Consider the following 17,680-nt stretch of genomic DNA (forward strand, 5'->3'; position numbering starts at 1 on the left):
TCGTTGGTCGTGATTTTTTCGTGTCCACGTACGAAGCTTTGCTCATGCAAAAACAAACGGCAGCTGGAATGCTTTGTGTTTGAGTTTCAGCGTAACAGATTTATGTTTTCTCGAATATTCGAACTACAATCAGATGGTATGATGTCTGCTGGTCGTGTGTAAGTCGTACTTTACAAATTTTGAGACATATCTTAATTTAAGTATCAAATCAGTTCAATAACTCACTTGCGCCAGGTGAAGGACCCACTAGAAGGAGCATGTATGCTATAGTTCTCTACGCCTGCGTGTGCGCGAGGTGAACGTGTGCGCGGGACGGAGCGAAGAGGAGGAAGAAGAAGGTTTCTGCGGATGTCCCTGCGTGCTTCACGCCATGGCGCCTGCAGTGTCGTGGACTCCTTCGAAGGCCCAAGTCTTTGACGTTGTTGTCCCTAAGGGGAATGGTCCCCAGACCGTCGTCGACGAGATGGACTCTATAATTGTCCTCTCCGAGGTGTACTGCGATCAGCACATTCGCGGCGTCAACATGCAAGTTACCGTCAAGAGCGTGGTTCCCATGATTCTAATCGTCTATGATGGCTACTTTGTCATTGGTGGCCAGCGTTGTCCTATCGTTCCCGTCGGCCCGCAAGTTACCAAAGTAACCTGCCTCTTCTTGCCGTCTTTCGTTCCGAACGAAGTCCTCGTCCAGGCACTATCACCATACTACAAGGCTGTGTCGGTCAATGCCGGTCTTATGAGCGGACGACATCACATGCTCAGGGGCACCCATTTCGATTGGACAGAAATGAGCCCCGCAACCTCTGTCCCCAATTACGTGCAACCTCTGTCCCCAATTACCTGATTGCCTCTGGTCGCCGTGTGGCGTTTTACTACCATGGCTTGCAATTCGTGTCCTCGGTGTGGCTCCGCGAATACTACCGTGCACAGTGCACCGCAGCTTTCTGTGGTCGTTGTGGTATCCATGGCCACGAAACCAATGGATGTCACCATCCTTGTCGGCGTTGCGGGGATCGTCACCCTACTGTCGTGTGCCCTTTGCGGCGTTTACACAGACACTCCTGCGGGAACATTTCCCCCCTCACTGCCGGTGTCAGCTGCTGGCACCAGCTACGGTTGCGACTGCGCGTGAAGCCGTAACCAAAGAAGTTGTCTTGACACCCCATCAACCAGCACCGGCAAATGACAAAGAAGAAGCAAGCAGCTCAGGCAATCACAGCAAGGCATGTTCGCTGGTCTCCGAAGCAGCAAAGGACAAGCTTACTACGGCCGATAGCGGCTCCACTTCGATTACTACCATAAATCCTCCTGATCGCACTGAGGTTTTAAACATCTCTAAAACAACTTACCCTACGATTTCGACGCTCGATACACACACGAAATATGTTGTGACTTCACGCACCTCAATTGCGTTGCCTACAACGTCGCATCCGACTTGTGACTCTTCTGCAAAACCCACTGGGCCGTTGCGTCTGTATGAGCCACAGGTTGCCGAATTTGTCGTCGTATATGACACCGATCCCGCAGCCCAACCGCTACCGACGCTACTCTCTCCAAGCCTGGATTGATACGACGCAGAAATGGCGCTCCTTCGAGAAGTAAAGCGTGTCCACATGCCAGCTTCTTACTCAGATGGCGGCCCAGATCACCGCGCTGACTTACAGAGGCCAAGGAAACCTCGGGATTTTTGGGAGGGTCGATTGTGCCCTGTGACGTGTGTAGTGCATGTCCCCCAGACTTTTTGCCGGGGCGCCGATTTGAACACGACCAGGTCCGTTCAGTGGGAATTTTATAACTAAATGTGGCTGGCGCCCTATATATTTTTTTCACTAAACGCACAGGGGTTCAGAACTCCTATAGAACAAGCCCGAATTATGTGGCCCGCCGTAAAAGTTGCAGCATTGTGTTTGCAAGTAGCAAAGTTTTTCACTATTGAACATTTTCTTTCTTTCAAACGCACTTTCAATCTAGATAGTTTTTTTCTCTTTCGCGACATCACGCCCTAGTAAAGTCGGTATCATTATTTTCACTAAACCTCTGTTGCGAGATTATAATGTTTCTTTTTATAGTGCGACAAGGCAGATATTAATATTTGATCGTGCACTGTCATCATTTACGTTGCGTATTTTGTGAACCTGTGGACCAGTCCAGGCCACTAAGTCTAATAATTTTTTTCGCAACCTGGACGTGCATCTCATGAACAGTCGTCACGTGCTGCTTGTTAGGGATTTTAAGAGTGTTTTAGACACGCAAGCAGATATGCAAGGCCCGGGCTGAGGCCAACCTGATTGGAACGCACTGGAGTTGCGTGGTCTCGTCGTGCACTTTTCATTGCTGGATACATATAGACTTTTCCATGAACCTTCCTTTTTTCTGGACGCGGCAACGCGGCGCGTCGTTAAACAGCTTGGACCGTGCTTATGAGCAAAGTAGTTTAATTTAGTATGTCTGACAATCTGATGTGATAACTTTACCTTTATTCACTGTTTATATTTACAATCACACACCAGTTATGCTTGAAGTTTGCTTCCCTGCTCGCTCTTCAGTAAAAGCTTTGCGCCTCCACATTCATGTTCTACATGACGTGCGCTCGCCTGTTTGTTTTTCATGAGTCTTGCACGTCTCTCTTTCTGGATCTGACCAATCATGAGAAGCCAACAAACACTGACACCAAGGACAACATAGGGGAAATTACTTGTGTTTAATAAATGAAATAAAGAAACGATAAATTAATGGAAATTAAAGTGGATGAAAAAACAACTTGCCGCAGGTGGGAACCGAACCCACAACCTTCGCATCCACTTTAATTTGTTTTTAATTTGTTTTTTCATCCACTTTAATTTCCATTAATTTATCGTTTCTTTATTTCATTTATTAAACACAAGTAATTTCCCCTATGTTTTCCTTGGTGTCAGTGTTTGTTGGCTTCTCATGATATGACTAATAAAAACCGGGACCCTCGGTTAATCCCCTCTCTTCTCGTTTATTGGATCTGGCCAAGAGTCATGGGACGTGCTCAAGGTGCAGTGATGTCTGCATTTTTCAGCTGAAAGACGTGCACTCAGACGACGTATGTAAGAAAAATTGGCATATACTGCCATGAAACTCCGTATTGCCCTTCGGGTCCATCGACTGACGCTGCTGATGCGGTCATGGCAGCTTGAGCTACGGAGGCGTTTCCAATGCCTCATCGCAGCTTCGAGTTTGTCAGCTGCTGCTTGGCGATACAGACGTAATACGTTTGCACACCCTGAAGTTCTGCGCTTCGCAAGAAACTCACTTTTTAGACAGTCGAATCCGCTCGTTTCTACGGCCACATGAGCACTTCTTGCTATGTCCCCTCCCACGCGTGATTAATCACTCTCTGTAACGTGTTTTGAAAACGTGGCGCGTACGACTATGCAAAGGAATCATGATGCTCAAGGATCTCGTACGATACTTAGTGGGCTGCCTCAGGTTCCAGCTCAGGTGGCTGACCGTCTTTGTGCACGACCGTCAGCTGATGAGGTGAAGGCGTTATTCCATGAAGCGTGGGTCGGCACCTGGACCGGATAGGTTGCCCGATGAGTTTTATCTTACCTTCTGGGAAAATATTGGTGACACTTTTCTATTTGCTACCAGCCGCTGCTCTGAGAACTTTGAATTCCCGCTTAGTTTTCGCGACGGTCACATTGTGCTTATTCCTAAGCACGATCCATTATCAGTTCGTCCCGAGGAATGGAGGCCAATTACGCTTCTCAACACTGACTACAAAACCTTCACATCAGTTGTGTCTCGACGCCTCGGAAGCCTGATGACTTCCTTAATAGGACACCACCAGGCATGCTCAGTCCTTGGCAAAGGGAAACTTAGTTTAGGGCTTGTTACGCGTGACACAATGACATACAGGCTGGCCAGGTCTGTATGTGGTCTCTTGGTTTCACTAGATCAAGAAAAGGCATTCAATCGCCTTTAACGTAGCTGCATAGTTAAAGTACTCACCTCGTTTGTTATATTGTCGGACATTGTTGAACTTATTAGGAACGCCTATTTGAATATTTCAAGTATACTGTTCCTTGATGGATGTGGAAATGCCCGTTACTCGTGGTGTTCATCAAGAGTGCTCTTTATTCTCAGCCCTCTTTCTGCTCAGCCTTGAGCCATTTCTGCGTTGAGTACTGAGAGAACCTTACCTGCGCCGTCTCCCACTGCCTGATAGCGGTGTTGCGAAGGGGACAGCCTTCGCCGATGACATAACATTGTATCTCTGGAACGAAGATAGCATATGCCGTAGCTTTCGAACATTCACTGAGTACGGAGACATTTCAGATGCTGCGCAAATTTATGTTAAATATCGTTATTTGTTCATTGGTTCCCCAGATACACGTCTGTCCATTTTTACGTCTTCAAAATAGTGATTCTATTCATTTGTATTTTAGGCCTCTTTAATCTATGATGACATATCAGGCTCTGTGTGGCTTTCAAAACTTGAAGATCTAATGTGAAATATTCAGGATGATGAAAAACATGCTTTACCCCTATTAGAAAGAAGGCACTTAGCACAGTTCGCTTTTTTCGGCCGTGTGTGGCACATTTGTCACGTCTTACAGCCAACATTGTGGATATTGCATTTAGGTCATTGCTGTCCTTTCTTGGTTCCTTCTTCTGGTTGGGCAGCACAGAACTACTCTGTCGCGCTGCACATGGGCAACCACGCTCTCATGATGGGTTCGTGTTCCCATCCCGTTCTGCCCGCTTCCAGTTGCTTGCTTTGCGACTTCCGCTCCACAAGCTACAGCGTGATCAGCGTTCCGCGAGTAAACTTGCCTGCTATTTCCTTGGCACAAAAATACGTTACCTCTTACCAGGCGTACACTTCGATCCTGGGCCACACGTGCTAAATGCGTCTGCACTTCACTCAATGGTTGTGTTATTTTATCGCCACTTTATATGACTTATTTTAAACATGCTCGAAAACCGTGTAGTGGATGCAATGTGAGCATTACTGCTTCCTATGCTTCCCACAACGTACCGCCCATGTTACAATAATGTTCCTTGGACTGCGATAACGGCATCTTTTTTTGACTGGCCATCTACGCGACTTCATGTGGCGTCTAGGGTGGAAAGTACTCCTAAAGCGTGACAAGACGAGTGGTAGGGCATGGTCGCATATTCGCTGTGTCCTAATTGCCCTCTTCAAGAATCCAATAAGCACATGCTGCTACAATGCACCGTTGCTGGGATACTTTGGGGGGCCATGTGTGTTGGTTTCCGTGGCCTTGTGAATAACCACTTTGTCACACCTGGTAGTTTCTCACGTGGTCACATCACGCGACTTTTGATTGCTGTTCTTGGCGTAAGCGGTGCGAGGCAGTGGCCGCAAAAAATCGCCGCCACTCTCTATTTCTGCTTTTAGAGAGGCTCTACTTTGAGCTACTGTCGTTTCTGTCAGAGCAGTCGCTCATCCTTGGGCAAGAGTAGTTCCTTCGACAGTGGTGATTCCGTTTCCTGTCGTTGGCTTATGTTCGCGTATGACTTACTTTACAGCCAGCCTGGTTCTTGTAGACAGGCCACCAGAAATATTATGAACGACCTAGTATGAGGTACCCGGGAGTTCTGTGTGCGTGCCCTCGTATCAATTATATATTTTGTAATACAAATTTCATAACGCTACTACAAATTATGTAAAGTGCCTTTGTCACATCATCAACGCACATAGCACTTGTGTACATTCTAAATACAGGACATCATCTTATAAATTGTTAGAATTAGTTTATTTGTAACCGTGCGTTTCTGCAGGGCTACGCTGTTAGATGGGAGTGAGGCCATCTCTACTGCGACATTTCTTTTAAGACGTGCCATGGATATATTGCTTCGTACTTTGTATATGTTGTCGTCCTGGTGAAATTGTCACGTCATTGTGGCTCAAAGTGTTTGCATCGTCTTCAGAGCCGGGAGCGGGACGAGTCCTACCCACCCCTGGGCGGTCAGCAGATCTGGGCGAAGCCGAAGCAACTACAGAAGAAGAGCGGCGGAGTTAAGGTGAGCTGGGGAGCCGGCCCTCCCAAGACGCTTTTTGCTCCGCACAACAGTAACAACACAAACACACAAACAGAAAACGAAAAAAGGCTTACTGCCGAAATTAATAATCTTAAGAGGGAACAGGAACAGACCCGTGAGGAAAACAGGCAACTCAAAAAACAAATAAGTGAACTAATAGCAGAAATACAAGAGACGCGAAAAGCAGGTTTTCCGCCTGTCAGGCCATCCTCACCCCCGCAGCAGAGCGTAGGAAGCTAACAGACTAACGAAGGGGGAACCTCCCCAATAGACGATTTGAAAACAATGATACAGCAAATGCAACAGCAAATGCAGCAGCTAAATCAAAAGATAGCCATGCAAGATCAGAGCTTTCGAAATTATGTAAAGAATCAAAACACACAGAAAACTGTAAACGACGCCAGAGACCGGCTCTACAATGAGCGCAGGTTCGGATCAGAATCCCAGGGAACGAACGCAAACTCTAATACATCAACATGGCAGGACAAAACCGACTAGAGATATGGCAATGGAACTGCAGGAGCTACAAGCGCAAACAAGGGCTCCTACAGCAGTTCATTAACACTAGAGGAACCCCACCAGATCTAATACTTTTACAATAGACAAACTGTGTTCCAGCCCTGAGAGGATATACTTGCCAGGAGAACGGACGAACAGCTACTCTAATTAGCAACAAAATCACCACCATTGCACACAAAGAATTCGAGAATACACAGCTTGAACACATAGTAACCGAGATAATCCCCAAGAGGAAGCGGAAAGCTAAAAGTACCTTCATAGTTAATCTATACAGCCCACCTAAAAATAGGGGAGACTTCATCAAACTCTTTACAGAAGCAAAAAAGCTAGCGGGACAGAACACCCTGATAATAGCCGGGGATTTTAACGCAAAAAGCCCGCAATGGGGCAGCAGAACTGAAGACAAAAAGGGACGCAGCATCTGTGCAGCAGCAGAAAACATAAGCTGCGAACTACTCACAGATGAGGGCCAACCTACTAGACAGGGGAATAGCGTCAGTGTGGACACATCTCCCGACCTAACTTTTGTCAGGGGCGCCAAGCAAGCGACATGGGAAAACTTGCAAGAAAATCTGGGAAGCGATCACTACATCATTAGGATCAGCACGGAAGCAGAAAGCATCAAGAGGAAAATTGGTAAGGCAACCCTAACAGACTGGGACGCCTTCCGAATCCACTGCAAACAGCTAAAAGGGGATATAACTTCAGTAGAAGAATGGAGCCAACAACTCCAGCAAATCAGGGACCTCTACACCAAAGAGGTAGATCGAACAGAACAAGCGCCGGAAGTGGACAAGCGACTCCTCAGACTATGGGAGGCACGACGGGGCCTAACCAAGCGCTGGAAGCGCCAAAAACTAAATCGGAAACTAAAGAAGAAAATTGCTGAAATAACACAGCAAGCGGAGGAATATGCAAAGCAGCTAGCGAGACAGGGGTGGCAACAGTTTAGTACCTCCCTGAATGGCACCCTCGGCACAGCTAGAACGTGGCAGATCCTCAGAACACTAATGGACCCAAGCAAAAGCAAAACAGAAAGCAGCAAATCTATTCAGAGACTAATTCACCAATATGAAGGGACCGAAGACCAGCTACTCCAAGCAGTACGAGAAAAATGCTATGGGAAAGACTCGGTGGAATGCTATCAAGGCGACTACCAAGGAGAGGAGAACCCCACAACAGACCGGCCCATCACAAGGGAAGAAGTTGTCGAAGCCATATGAGCAACCACGAAGAACACGGCGGCAGGGGCGGACAAGATTCGCAACTCGCTAATACGAAACCTAAGTGAAGAAGCAGTAGACCAACTCACCATCTACCTCAACAAATTATGGGAAGACGGAACAGTCCCAGCGGAGTGGAAACACGCCGTGGTGGTCATGATTCCCAAGCCCGGCAAGAAACTACAAATTGAAAACCTCAGGCCAATCTCGCTCACATCGTGCCTCGGCAAGCTGTTTGAGAAAATTGTGACCCGACGAATTCAAACGCACCTAGAAGACGGAGGGTGGTACCCCAACACCATGTTCGGCTTCCGGGCAAACCTATCCACCCAAGACATCCTGCTACAACTAAAAGAAGAGGTACTCGAACCAATGCCGAAAAACGGGGAGAACGTCGTCATGGCCATCGATATCAAAGGGGCCTTTGATAACGTATCCCACGCCGCCATTATGGAAGGACTCAACACTACCAACTGCGGGAAGAAAGTCCACGCCTATGTCAGAAGCTTCCTCACAGATAGAACAGCGACTGTAGGCCTCGGAGACCTGCGGAGCGGCACCTTTCAAACGCCATGCAAGGGCACTCCGCAGGGCTCGGTAATTTCGCCGATACTTTTTAACATCGCCATGGTCAACCTTGCGAAGAAGCTCAACGAAGTCCAGGGCATCAGTCATGCCATATATGCAGACGACATAACCATCTGGACCACCGAAGGATCACTAGGGAACAAGCAAGAAGCGCTACAGAAAGCCGCCGCTTGCATCGAGGAATATACGCAGCAAAGAGGCCTCAGATGCTCCACGGAGAAGTCTGAGCTCCTCAGAGTGGGAAGGCACCCAACAGATGCCCCACTCGAAGTAAAAATCGAAGGCCAGAACATTCCGGAACAGAAAATGATCAGGATCCTCGGCATGTGGTTGCAGGGCAGCCGGAGGTGCAGCCACACCCTCTGCCTGCTGAGTAGAGCAGCTGGACAAGTGGGCCGCATGATCAGCAGAGTTGCGCACAAGAGATACGGCATGAGAGAGGAAGATACCCTCAGGCTGGTCAACAGCCTGGTGGTCAGCCGGGTCACATACTCCCTGCCGTACCATGTAACCATCAAAGCCGAAAGAGAACAAGCCGAAGCAATCCTTCGGAAGGCATACAAAACAGCCCTTCATCTCCCAAGAAACACATCCAATGACAAGCTGATGCAACTGGGAATCAGCAATACGTTTGAAGAACTAAAAGAATGCCAGCTCAAGGCACAAGCGCGAAGGCTCAGTAACACAACAACAGGAAGGGCGCTCCTGACAAAGTTGGGTTGGGAAATAGAAAAACCGCAAAGTAGTAGGGCAATAATACCGGACCTGCTAAGGAAGAAACTACGTATACAACCTGTCCCCCGCAATATGGACCCCAATCTCCATGCCAGCAGGCGACAGGCTAGGGCAGAATTCTACGAAAGAACGATGGGGCAGAGAGACAACACATTCTACACAGATGCTTCCCTCTATCCAAAAGAACACAGGAAACACGCAGTAGCGGTAGTAGCTAATAATAAAAGCAAACTAATCACGAGTCTCACGGCAGCGGTATCAGACATAACCGAAGCAGAGGAAATAGCTGTTGCACTGGCAGCAGAGGAAGGATACAGGATAGGAAAATCCCTCAACATCCTAACAGACTCACAAGAGGCGTGCCGAAACTATATCAGGGGTAGAATAAGCAGCACGGCACTCAAGATCCTTAGTAGAGCACCGCTCTATGAAGGACAACCTACACACAACATAATCTGGATACCAAGCCACGCAGGGATTCAGGGCAATGAAGGGGCGGACAGCTTAGCTCGAGGCTTCACCATCCGAGCGGGCGCCTCAGTCCCCCCGGGAGAGCCTCAGATTACTTGCGGGGACAGTTATTCAGAGCTGCTAAACCTATATAGGGGGCGAAGATTCCAATACCCCCCACCACACAAAGCGTTGACGAAGGAGGAAGCCGCAGGATGGCGTAGACTGCAGACGGGTTCCTTTCCAAATCTTTACGTACTAAGCAGGATGTTCCCCACACAATATTGCGGCGTATGCCCGTGGTGCGGAGCAAGGCCAACACTATATCACATCACATGGGAATGCGAGAGAAACAAGACATTCCACAAACATACAACACCAAGTGCGGAGCAATGGGAGAGCCGGCTCACCAGCTGCGAGCTAGGGGTCCAAAGGACCCTCATAGCACACGCAAGCGAGGTGGCCCGACTCAGTGGTGCCCTGGACTAGGGGCCCACCCAAGGCTGAAGAGGACCCAAAGTTTTCAAGAATGAAGACTTCGTCCTCAACTCGCTAATATCTTAAAGAAACAATAAAGTTTTCCATTCCATTCCATTCTTGCAGTAAACTTTTTCTAAGCATTTGTCCTTCATGCGTGGGCCCTCTGCTCATATCTGTGGCATAGCGTGCACTGTGACCGTAATCGACATTACGGCAAACAGCGTTCATAAGGTTACATTGAGGCTTCACTTCGCGGACGTGGGTTACGCACAAACGTATGGACACCGCGAACATGCACAGCGAGCACCACAGTGTCGAAACACAAATGGAAACGGTGCGAACGCGTTCGGGGACGCTACAATAATGTCGATGGTGTGACGCCTGGTGGGCCACCGGGATAGTGCGTATTGCTACACATGCAGAGAAGAGACGCTGCGAATATGCACAGCGGCCACCCAACGCCACCTAGAAAAAAAAAATTTTTTTTTTCTAGGTGGCTTTGGGCCGCCGCGGCGTCGAAGCACAAATGGAAATGGCGCCAACGCGGTCGCTGACGGTACATTTCGTCAATAGCTTCGCTGTAAACCCACTTTCACAGTGTGGCATAGAGGCGCATTCTTTGTTTTAATTTTCGTTGGAATGTGCAACATGTGTGGGTTCGTTTTCTCTGTATGTTGAGCAAATTGCATATGAATGCTGCTCGCATGAGAACACTCATATTTCCGTACAATAAATAAAAAAAAAAGAGTTTTTGTGTAGTAGTTATAGTACCTGACTCGTGAAGACGGGGGTGTGAATCCTGCTCTGGGGCGTTTGTTCGTTCAGCACAATTATTTTTCACATCTGCATAAATATCATAATTATCGTTAGCTGCTTTTTGTAGGAGCTATATAAATAATGACCCTTTCTACATGGAACCGCATTGGAAAAGAGAAAATGTTAGCCCTTGAAGCAGTAACAGTATCGCAGTAACGGTTCATCGCCTCGCAGTTACACTCCGAAAAGACGAATGGCTGCGTCTGGTCAGTTACTCTTCAAGAGGAGTAACCTCGATAGCTCATTCCCTTTCCTTTTTCTTCGAGTGTATGCAACACTTAGAATAAAATTCTTTAAAAAATACCATGAAAGGAGGATGACGGGAACTCGCAGTGAGGAAGTTGACGTTACAGGCTGTTTAGAGAGCCACACTGATTTCTTTTGTACGTTAGTCTGTTTATTCACCACACATGATCTCGGCCAGCGTAAGTGCTTTGTACACTTGAAAAAAAAAAGGAGAAAGTGCATCGCTATATCTTATTCGGACTCGTTATACCGTGCTGTTTGTCTTTCCGCATTACTAAATGAATTGTACTTCCTTGAAAATGTACTGCTTATACAAGCGGGTAGCTGGGAACAGTGGCGATACCGCACTGGTTGTCCTTGTCGCGGGACATCAGGATGTAGCCCTTGTCACCCCAGGACACGCCCCAACTAGAAGGAAAAATATGAAAGAAATATTCAACAGAGATTGTTATAATGCATGAGATTAAGAATAAACAAAACTACCGCATTTATTCTGTTTGGTGTCTGAATATATCAAACATCACAGGCTTCATGCTCTGAAAACCACGACCGACCCTACATTCCGCTTGGTGACGCTGGGTGCGTAGGTTTAGGGCAAAGTTGAGCCGCCGTTTCCTTATATCACGTCGTACGTTCGTGACTTACGCCACACGCATCACATCGAACGTATCACGACGTAGTCTACAATGCGCTACAGCCGACTGCGCGCGACCTGTGGGGCAGCGTGTAGACGAAGCTACATATTAGGGAGTTCGCTTCATAGTTATCCCAATGTTTAACGATTACATCAGCGTACATTGGGCTGCTTGACAAGCAGCTGCACGACATACTGGAGGCCACAAACTAATCTGTGCATTTGTGCATTCATTGTGAACTCATTTAGGTTATTAAATTACTATATTTCATGATTACCTAGTGTTTACGCACATGAATTTCTCGTTTTGTATGTTTTTTTTTGCCGTCTCGTAGGGGAAAATAGTATATTTGATGGCGAACACAGTTACAAGCCTGAATAAAGAATTGTACTCGAGGGCAGATATTTCGACTAGGAAAGAAACATTAAGTTAACAATCATAACATATCATATGGAAATGAAAGTGGATGAACAAATAGTGCGAAGGTTGTGGTGTCGTTCCCGCGGCTGCGGCAAGTTGTTTTTTTATCCACTTCCATTTCCATTAATTTGTAGTTTAGTTATTTCATTTATTAAGCACAAGTAATTTCCCCTATGTTGTCCTTGGTGTCATTGTTTGTTGGCTTCTTATGATATGACTAATAAAAATCGGGCGCCTCGGTTAACCCCCTTTCTTCTCGTTCATTATATAACGAGGGTCTCGCAACATTGATGCCTTCAGATAGCATGTATCGCTATATTGACCAGTTGCCTTCACTCAAAAAGATCGCGTTCTCGTGACACATGGAGTAGAAAGGATATCCCAGATCCATCTCCAAAGTTTGTGTGTGGGGGCGCTGGCTAACACTCCCAGGGTTCTACTAGGAAACATAAATATCCAATAAAGTGGATGGGAAAGCGGCTGTAGCTCAATTGGCAGAGCATCGCACGCGAAGGTTGTGGAATCGTAACCCACCTGCGGCAAGTTATTTTTTCATCCACTTTCATTTCCATTATTTTATAGTTTCTTTATTTCATTGATTAAGCACAAGTAATTGCCCCTATTTTATCCTCGGTGTCAGTGTTTGTTGGTTCTTTATAATATTGATGATTCATTCATGATCGTCAGCCTTGAATTATTCCTAATCGCAGGTACGAAATCGCCATTTGTTCCACGTAGTCACTACGCACCCCTCTCGGGCTCGAAGTAATGCATGACACTATGTGCAAGCCAGATATCAGCCTCGCTCTAACTTGAGCAATAACCAACCCTCACCCACCCCATCACACACACAGATTGACACGTGCAGGTGCACATAAACAGACACATGCAGGGAATCGCGTAGCTTTGGCGAGCTGAGAAACGATTGTTAATGACTAGTACTCCCACTCTCACCTGTTCTTCACAAGCCAGTACTTCTTGCCATCAAGAACGCCATAGCCAACGACAAGAACAGCGTGGTCAGGCAACGTAGAGAAACAATCTGGATCGTCGTACACTCCTGTCGGGTAAAAAAAATAAAAGCAGTGAGGCTCAGATTTTACACATCGTCAATATATGCGAGAAAAACACCAATTTGTTTTGAGAGTTTTCCTTAGGACGTTCACTGTGTCTGCAGGTAATAGTAATCACATGCCGCATATAAATGTTCTTGGCCTGTGCTATAATATAGTTTAGCTGTAAATGTCATTAATACTTCATTTTGCCACGTGCAAAACTCAAAGTCTAAGGTGTTCTTTCCCGGAACTTGGACACATTTAACAACACGGTTATTATTCTTAGTTTTCGAAAAGGAATATTTGCCATGTTGAGGGTGTTTACTTTAAATAGTGTACGGAGTTTATAGTGGTTACCGGAATAAAAACTGAAGTGTTCGAGATTGCTGAATTCTAATTTAGGATTCAAATAAATGTAAAACGCAACTAATTATTTAATACATATTTGCTGATAGGATGCGCGTTGCGCTCGTAAGCTATTGGCTGAAAATGTGCAGCGTGTTTCAGCTATGTCGTGCCAAGCCTGATTAGGCAGGAGATTGCAGCTAACGTAGTATTCTTCTCTGTCCTCTTCAGCGACCTAAGTTATTTATACCATGAGCTCGGATCAATAAATAACAATGAATAATTAACCCACTTTTAAAGTATTACGTTAAAGGAAAAGTCTTGAATGGAAAACTTGTATATCAAATGGGAAATCTCCGCAATAAATATTTATAATCTGAGCGAACAGAAAAGAAAATACTTAGAGTTGCCCAAGACGACAGGGAGCAATGCTAAATTTGTTGTATTCTCGATCGCATCTTTAAGGGCTTGGCACAAGTTAGCTAACACACCCTGTATCACTGCGAACGTCTATGGCAAAATAATTGCTCATTCCTCGGTTCCCCTAGCGCTCCGTCTTGAGCGGTCAACCTGAGTCGTTTTTGCAATAAGGTGAATTGCAACGTATTGAAAAAAAAAAAACATGAAGGGCGCAGTAGTTTGAAACGGCATAGGGAAGAGTAAGATAGCCCATGCCATGACTGAGAAACCACGTTGTTGGGGCATAAAGGCGAATCTTTCCTTTACGACTGATACTTCTCACTACATTGTCAATTTGCTATGTATAATAATGCACTCACTTCTTCACATGTGCGGGAAAGAACAAGCGTTTTATTAGCATTTTCTGTAAATAGTCATGTTTGCCTCGGAGAATAGAAAAGCGTGACGTCCTTACTGGGATTCTAGACTGTTTATTTTTCGATCTTGTTTATTTTTTTCGCCACCATTCACCCATGCTGAAGCTGGACCGAGTTTATTCCTACCTCCGGCGTAGAAATGGAATGTGCTCCGACTTGCGTCAATGCCGCTAGAGATTGGGCCAACGTTCGCTACTGCTTTCTGAAGTTCACTCTCCGAGAACAGCTTGAGGTCGACGAACCCGGTATCCGTGGCACCCACATCTTCTTTCTTGAAGCGGCAGGGACCATCCTAGTTCGAAAAGCATATCGGACGGAAATAAGCACGTTTCAAGTGCTTCCTCACTTGCCCGCTTTGAAGAAAGTGTAGCGCGAATGTTTTTTTTTTCAACTGTTTTAAAAGATACCGCGTTAGAGGACTGCGTTAATAAAATTCATGAAATGTTTTCGGTGGTTTTGAAATACCTGAAATGTATAACATTGATTGAATTTTTCTTTTCCGAATTTTCGTATCGATAGATATTGAAAAAGAACATTTCTCTCAAAGTGAATAAATTTTACCCAAATTTGTCTCTTCGTTGTGCAATCATCTCTGCGTTTCTCATGTATTTCAAATAGTGACACACGAGATGCCCCATAGATAAAGCTTCCTCTGAAGATGAGCTAAACGAAGTGCCCTTTATAGGCCCATAAGGGTATAAAGTGTTGAGTGCATGTACATAGCGAGAGACCGTCTGTGTAATCAAGACGCAATTTTAAGTAATTGCGTATTGCCATGAGGGCTTTGATGATGACGTCACTCACCGCAGCCTCGTATGGATAGCTATCCTCGGTGTCAATGCCGCCGTTGTCCTTGACGTACGTGAAGGCGAGGTCATAGTTTCCGCCATCGCAGCCTCTGGGACCGTATGATCGGGTGCAGTCAATAAGATTTTGTTCACTAAGTGAAACAAGTTTGCCGGTCTTCAGGAAATGCTGGCCCTCCAGAGCGCCTGTCTGTAGTCGAGGTGGAAAAATCATTGTCACAAAGTACTGAATGGTGTGTTTATAATACTTCAAGTGTCTCAAGTGAGCGAGTAGTGCCACTGCGACCTCCGTCACTCTGATACCCGTTTTACCCCCGGCACCCTCGTGTTTCTTGGTCCCCATCCCCTAATGTTTGATATAGTATTTAAGCGCGAAAGCTTATTTCACACGGACACAGGAAGGGACACACACAAGCGCTAACTTGCGTGTGTCCCCGGTCTGTGACCCTGTGAAAAAAATGTGATAATATACTATACCAATCATGGGAACGAACAAGGCCGGAAGTCAATCACCACCCTCCCGTATAGTCGGTCTTTGTGAAAAACTACTGTCCTGTTATACAGGCCAATACAGCGAGCTCCGCCAAGTGACCGATGTCATCTATGAAATCGTACTAGCCACGCCCACTCTATACGCTGTCCGTTGTGACAACCAGTGACGTTGTCCACGTCACAGAGTCAAGCCGTAGAACTCTCCTCGCCTCTTATGTATTTAACAGCACCGGGAATGAGCTTTCTCTGCCGGGGGGTAACATTAGGATACCATCAAAATATGCTCAAGGGATCTGTCGCTGCGGGCTTTAGGTGCGAGCGAAAGTCTGTGTTGCTCTCTGGCTGCAGTGTAAATACAGTGTCTCTTTTGTATGCTCCTTTGCACGCGTGAAAAGAAATATGAATATATAAAAATATAGTTGTTGAGGTACCGAGAACTAGCGTTGCATCCAATTGCAGTGCGATGTGAATAGCTGTAAAGAACGAAATTTATTTGCAGAAAGTTGAATACGTGAGTGCGTAATTCAGTGCAGTCTTCTAAGGTCTTGCATAAACCTTACGAGAACCGTTCAGTAGAATGCCACGTGCCTATCTGCATCCACTTGCGAATATTGAGAAAGAATATAACGTATTATCTGCAATTAGTAAAAAAAAATAAATGTAAGGTATAGCGTTATCGTCGAGATGCATAAGATCCCATGCAGTCTTTGATGAGTCAGAAAAGCGTAAATTGTCTGTGTAGAGCGATGCTATGTGCAGCACATGGCTGCGTGTTTATGCTGTGTTCCCCTTTTCGAGCTCCTGCGATTATAGATTCCTTTATGTGCATTTTGGTATCAGCTAAAGTCCGGCCTTTTGCTATCATAGCAAATAGTGGCGTAGGCTGGGATACTGTAGTAATTCACGGCAAGAAAAGTAAAGTCATAACCCGAAGAGGTTAACGACAACATGAATACCGCACAGGATAGTGAAGCTGAAGAAACAGCCGCAGTAAAAATATGGCGACTTTGCATGTGATAAGAGTTAGAACTCACTGCACTAAAGGCCCAGCACGATCCACACTTTCCTTGGTCCTTGACAGCTGTCACTGCTCCTTCCTCGCGCCAGTCGATGCTTTCCGGCAAGTTGCTGTCGTTGAGGTTGGCAGGGGTCACGAAGGTGGAGTTTCGCTCAATTCTGTGCCTGACGCGGAATCCGTTCAGCGTTTCCGAAACCTCGTGTGGAAGCTATAAGGACGAGCAGGGTTGCCTAAGAATTAGGGAGATGAACAGCCAGTGTCCTAATAGCAACCGCTAGCTCTTAGGAAGCACGGTTTTTGAGAAAAAGCAGCGTTGTTGGCGAATTTAGAATGTTCGGAAAATAAATTCCAAGCGCCGAGCTGACACTCCACTTGAACAGCAATGTGTTGCATGGTCAAAAACTATTTTCAAGCTATGCATAATATCTGCAGCCGGGCTTATTTATACAGCAATTATAGTTCGAAGTGCATTTCCGTGCGAGGTTCGAAGCGCACACCGTCACCACCGGCAACGCTCTCATTGAGCTGACACAATATCGACACGCATTGATTCCTTCTTCTTCTTCTTTCTTCTTAACAGATGATTAAAACTTGAGTTACAGTCCGTATAAAGGTAAGGCGAAACTTCTATTCACTCTCTCCCGAATCTCCTTACGTCACGTGCATAGGAAAAAAGTTGGTGCAGGAAACATAGACCAATTAGCAGGGAAATAATAAACATGGTCTCTCATTTTGTGCCCACGGTCTAATGCCTGTTATGAAAAATGTGTTATAGTTCGGCATAACTACAGTGGCGAATATTACCTTGGTTAATTGTAAGAGCTAAGAATATGAATTTAGGAAAGTACGATTGTACTTAACTGTAGTGTCTCTCATTGATATAGGCAGTTAGTGAGGAAAAGGTTCCATTGCATGCGATATATATATATATATATATATATATATATGGATGAAAGGACAGACGAATGGACGGACGGACA

The 17,680-nt window shown here is 46.0% G+C and overlaps 2 protein-coding genes across 3 annotated transcripts in view; one reads left to right on the forward strand and one right to left on the reverse strand.

Annotated features, from left to right (window-relative positions):
• Positions 1–17,680, forward strand: part of LOC126522531 (procathepsin L-like) — a 123,235-nt gene that overhangs the window by 37,366 nt on the left and 68,189 nt on the right. The window lies entirely within an intron of this gene.
• LOC140218882 (uncharacterized) overlaps positions 1–17,680 on the reverse strand; it is a 45,496-nt gene that overhangs the window by 22,422 nt on the left and 5,394 nt on the right. Inside the window, exons 4-9 of the mRNA XM_072288589.1 lie at positions 16,717–16,908; positions 15,189–15,380; positions 14,511–14,676; positions 13,103–13,208; positions 11,403–11,501; positions 8,541–8,748 (exon numbers count right to left, since the gene is read on the reverse strand). Of these exons, the coding sequence (XP_072144690.1) occupies positions 8,541–8,748; positions 11,403–11,501; positions 13,103–13,208; positions 14,511–14,676; positions 15,189–15,380; positions 16,717–16,908 (963 nt within the window). The remainder of the gene's footprint in view (positions 1–8,540; positions 8,749–11,402; positions 11,502–13,102; positions 13,209–14,510; positions 14,677–15,188; positions 15,381–16,716; positions 16,909–17,680) is intronic.

Source organism: Dermacentor andersoni, chromosome 6 (assembly GCF_023375885.2).
Source record: "Dermacentor andersoni chromosome 6, qqDerAnde1_hic_scaffold, whole genome shotgun sequence".
NCBI lineage: Eukaryota > Metazoa > Arthropoda > Arachnida > Ixodida > Ixodidae > Dermacentor > Dermacentor andersoni.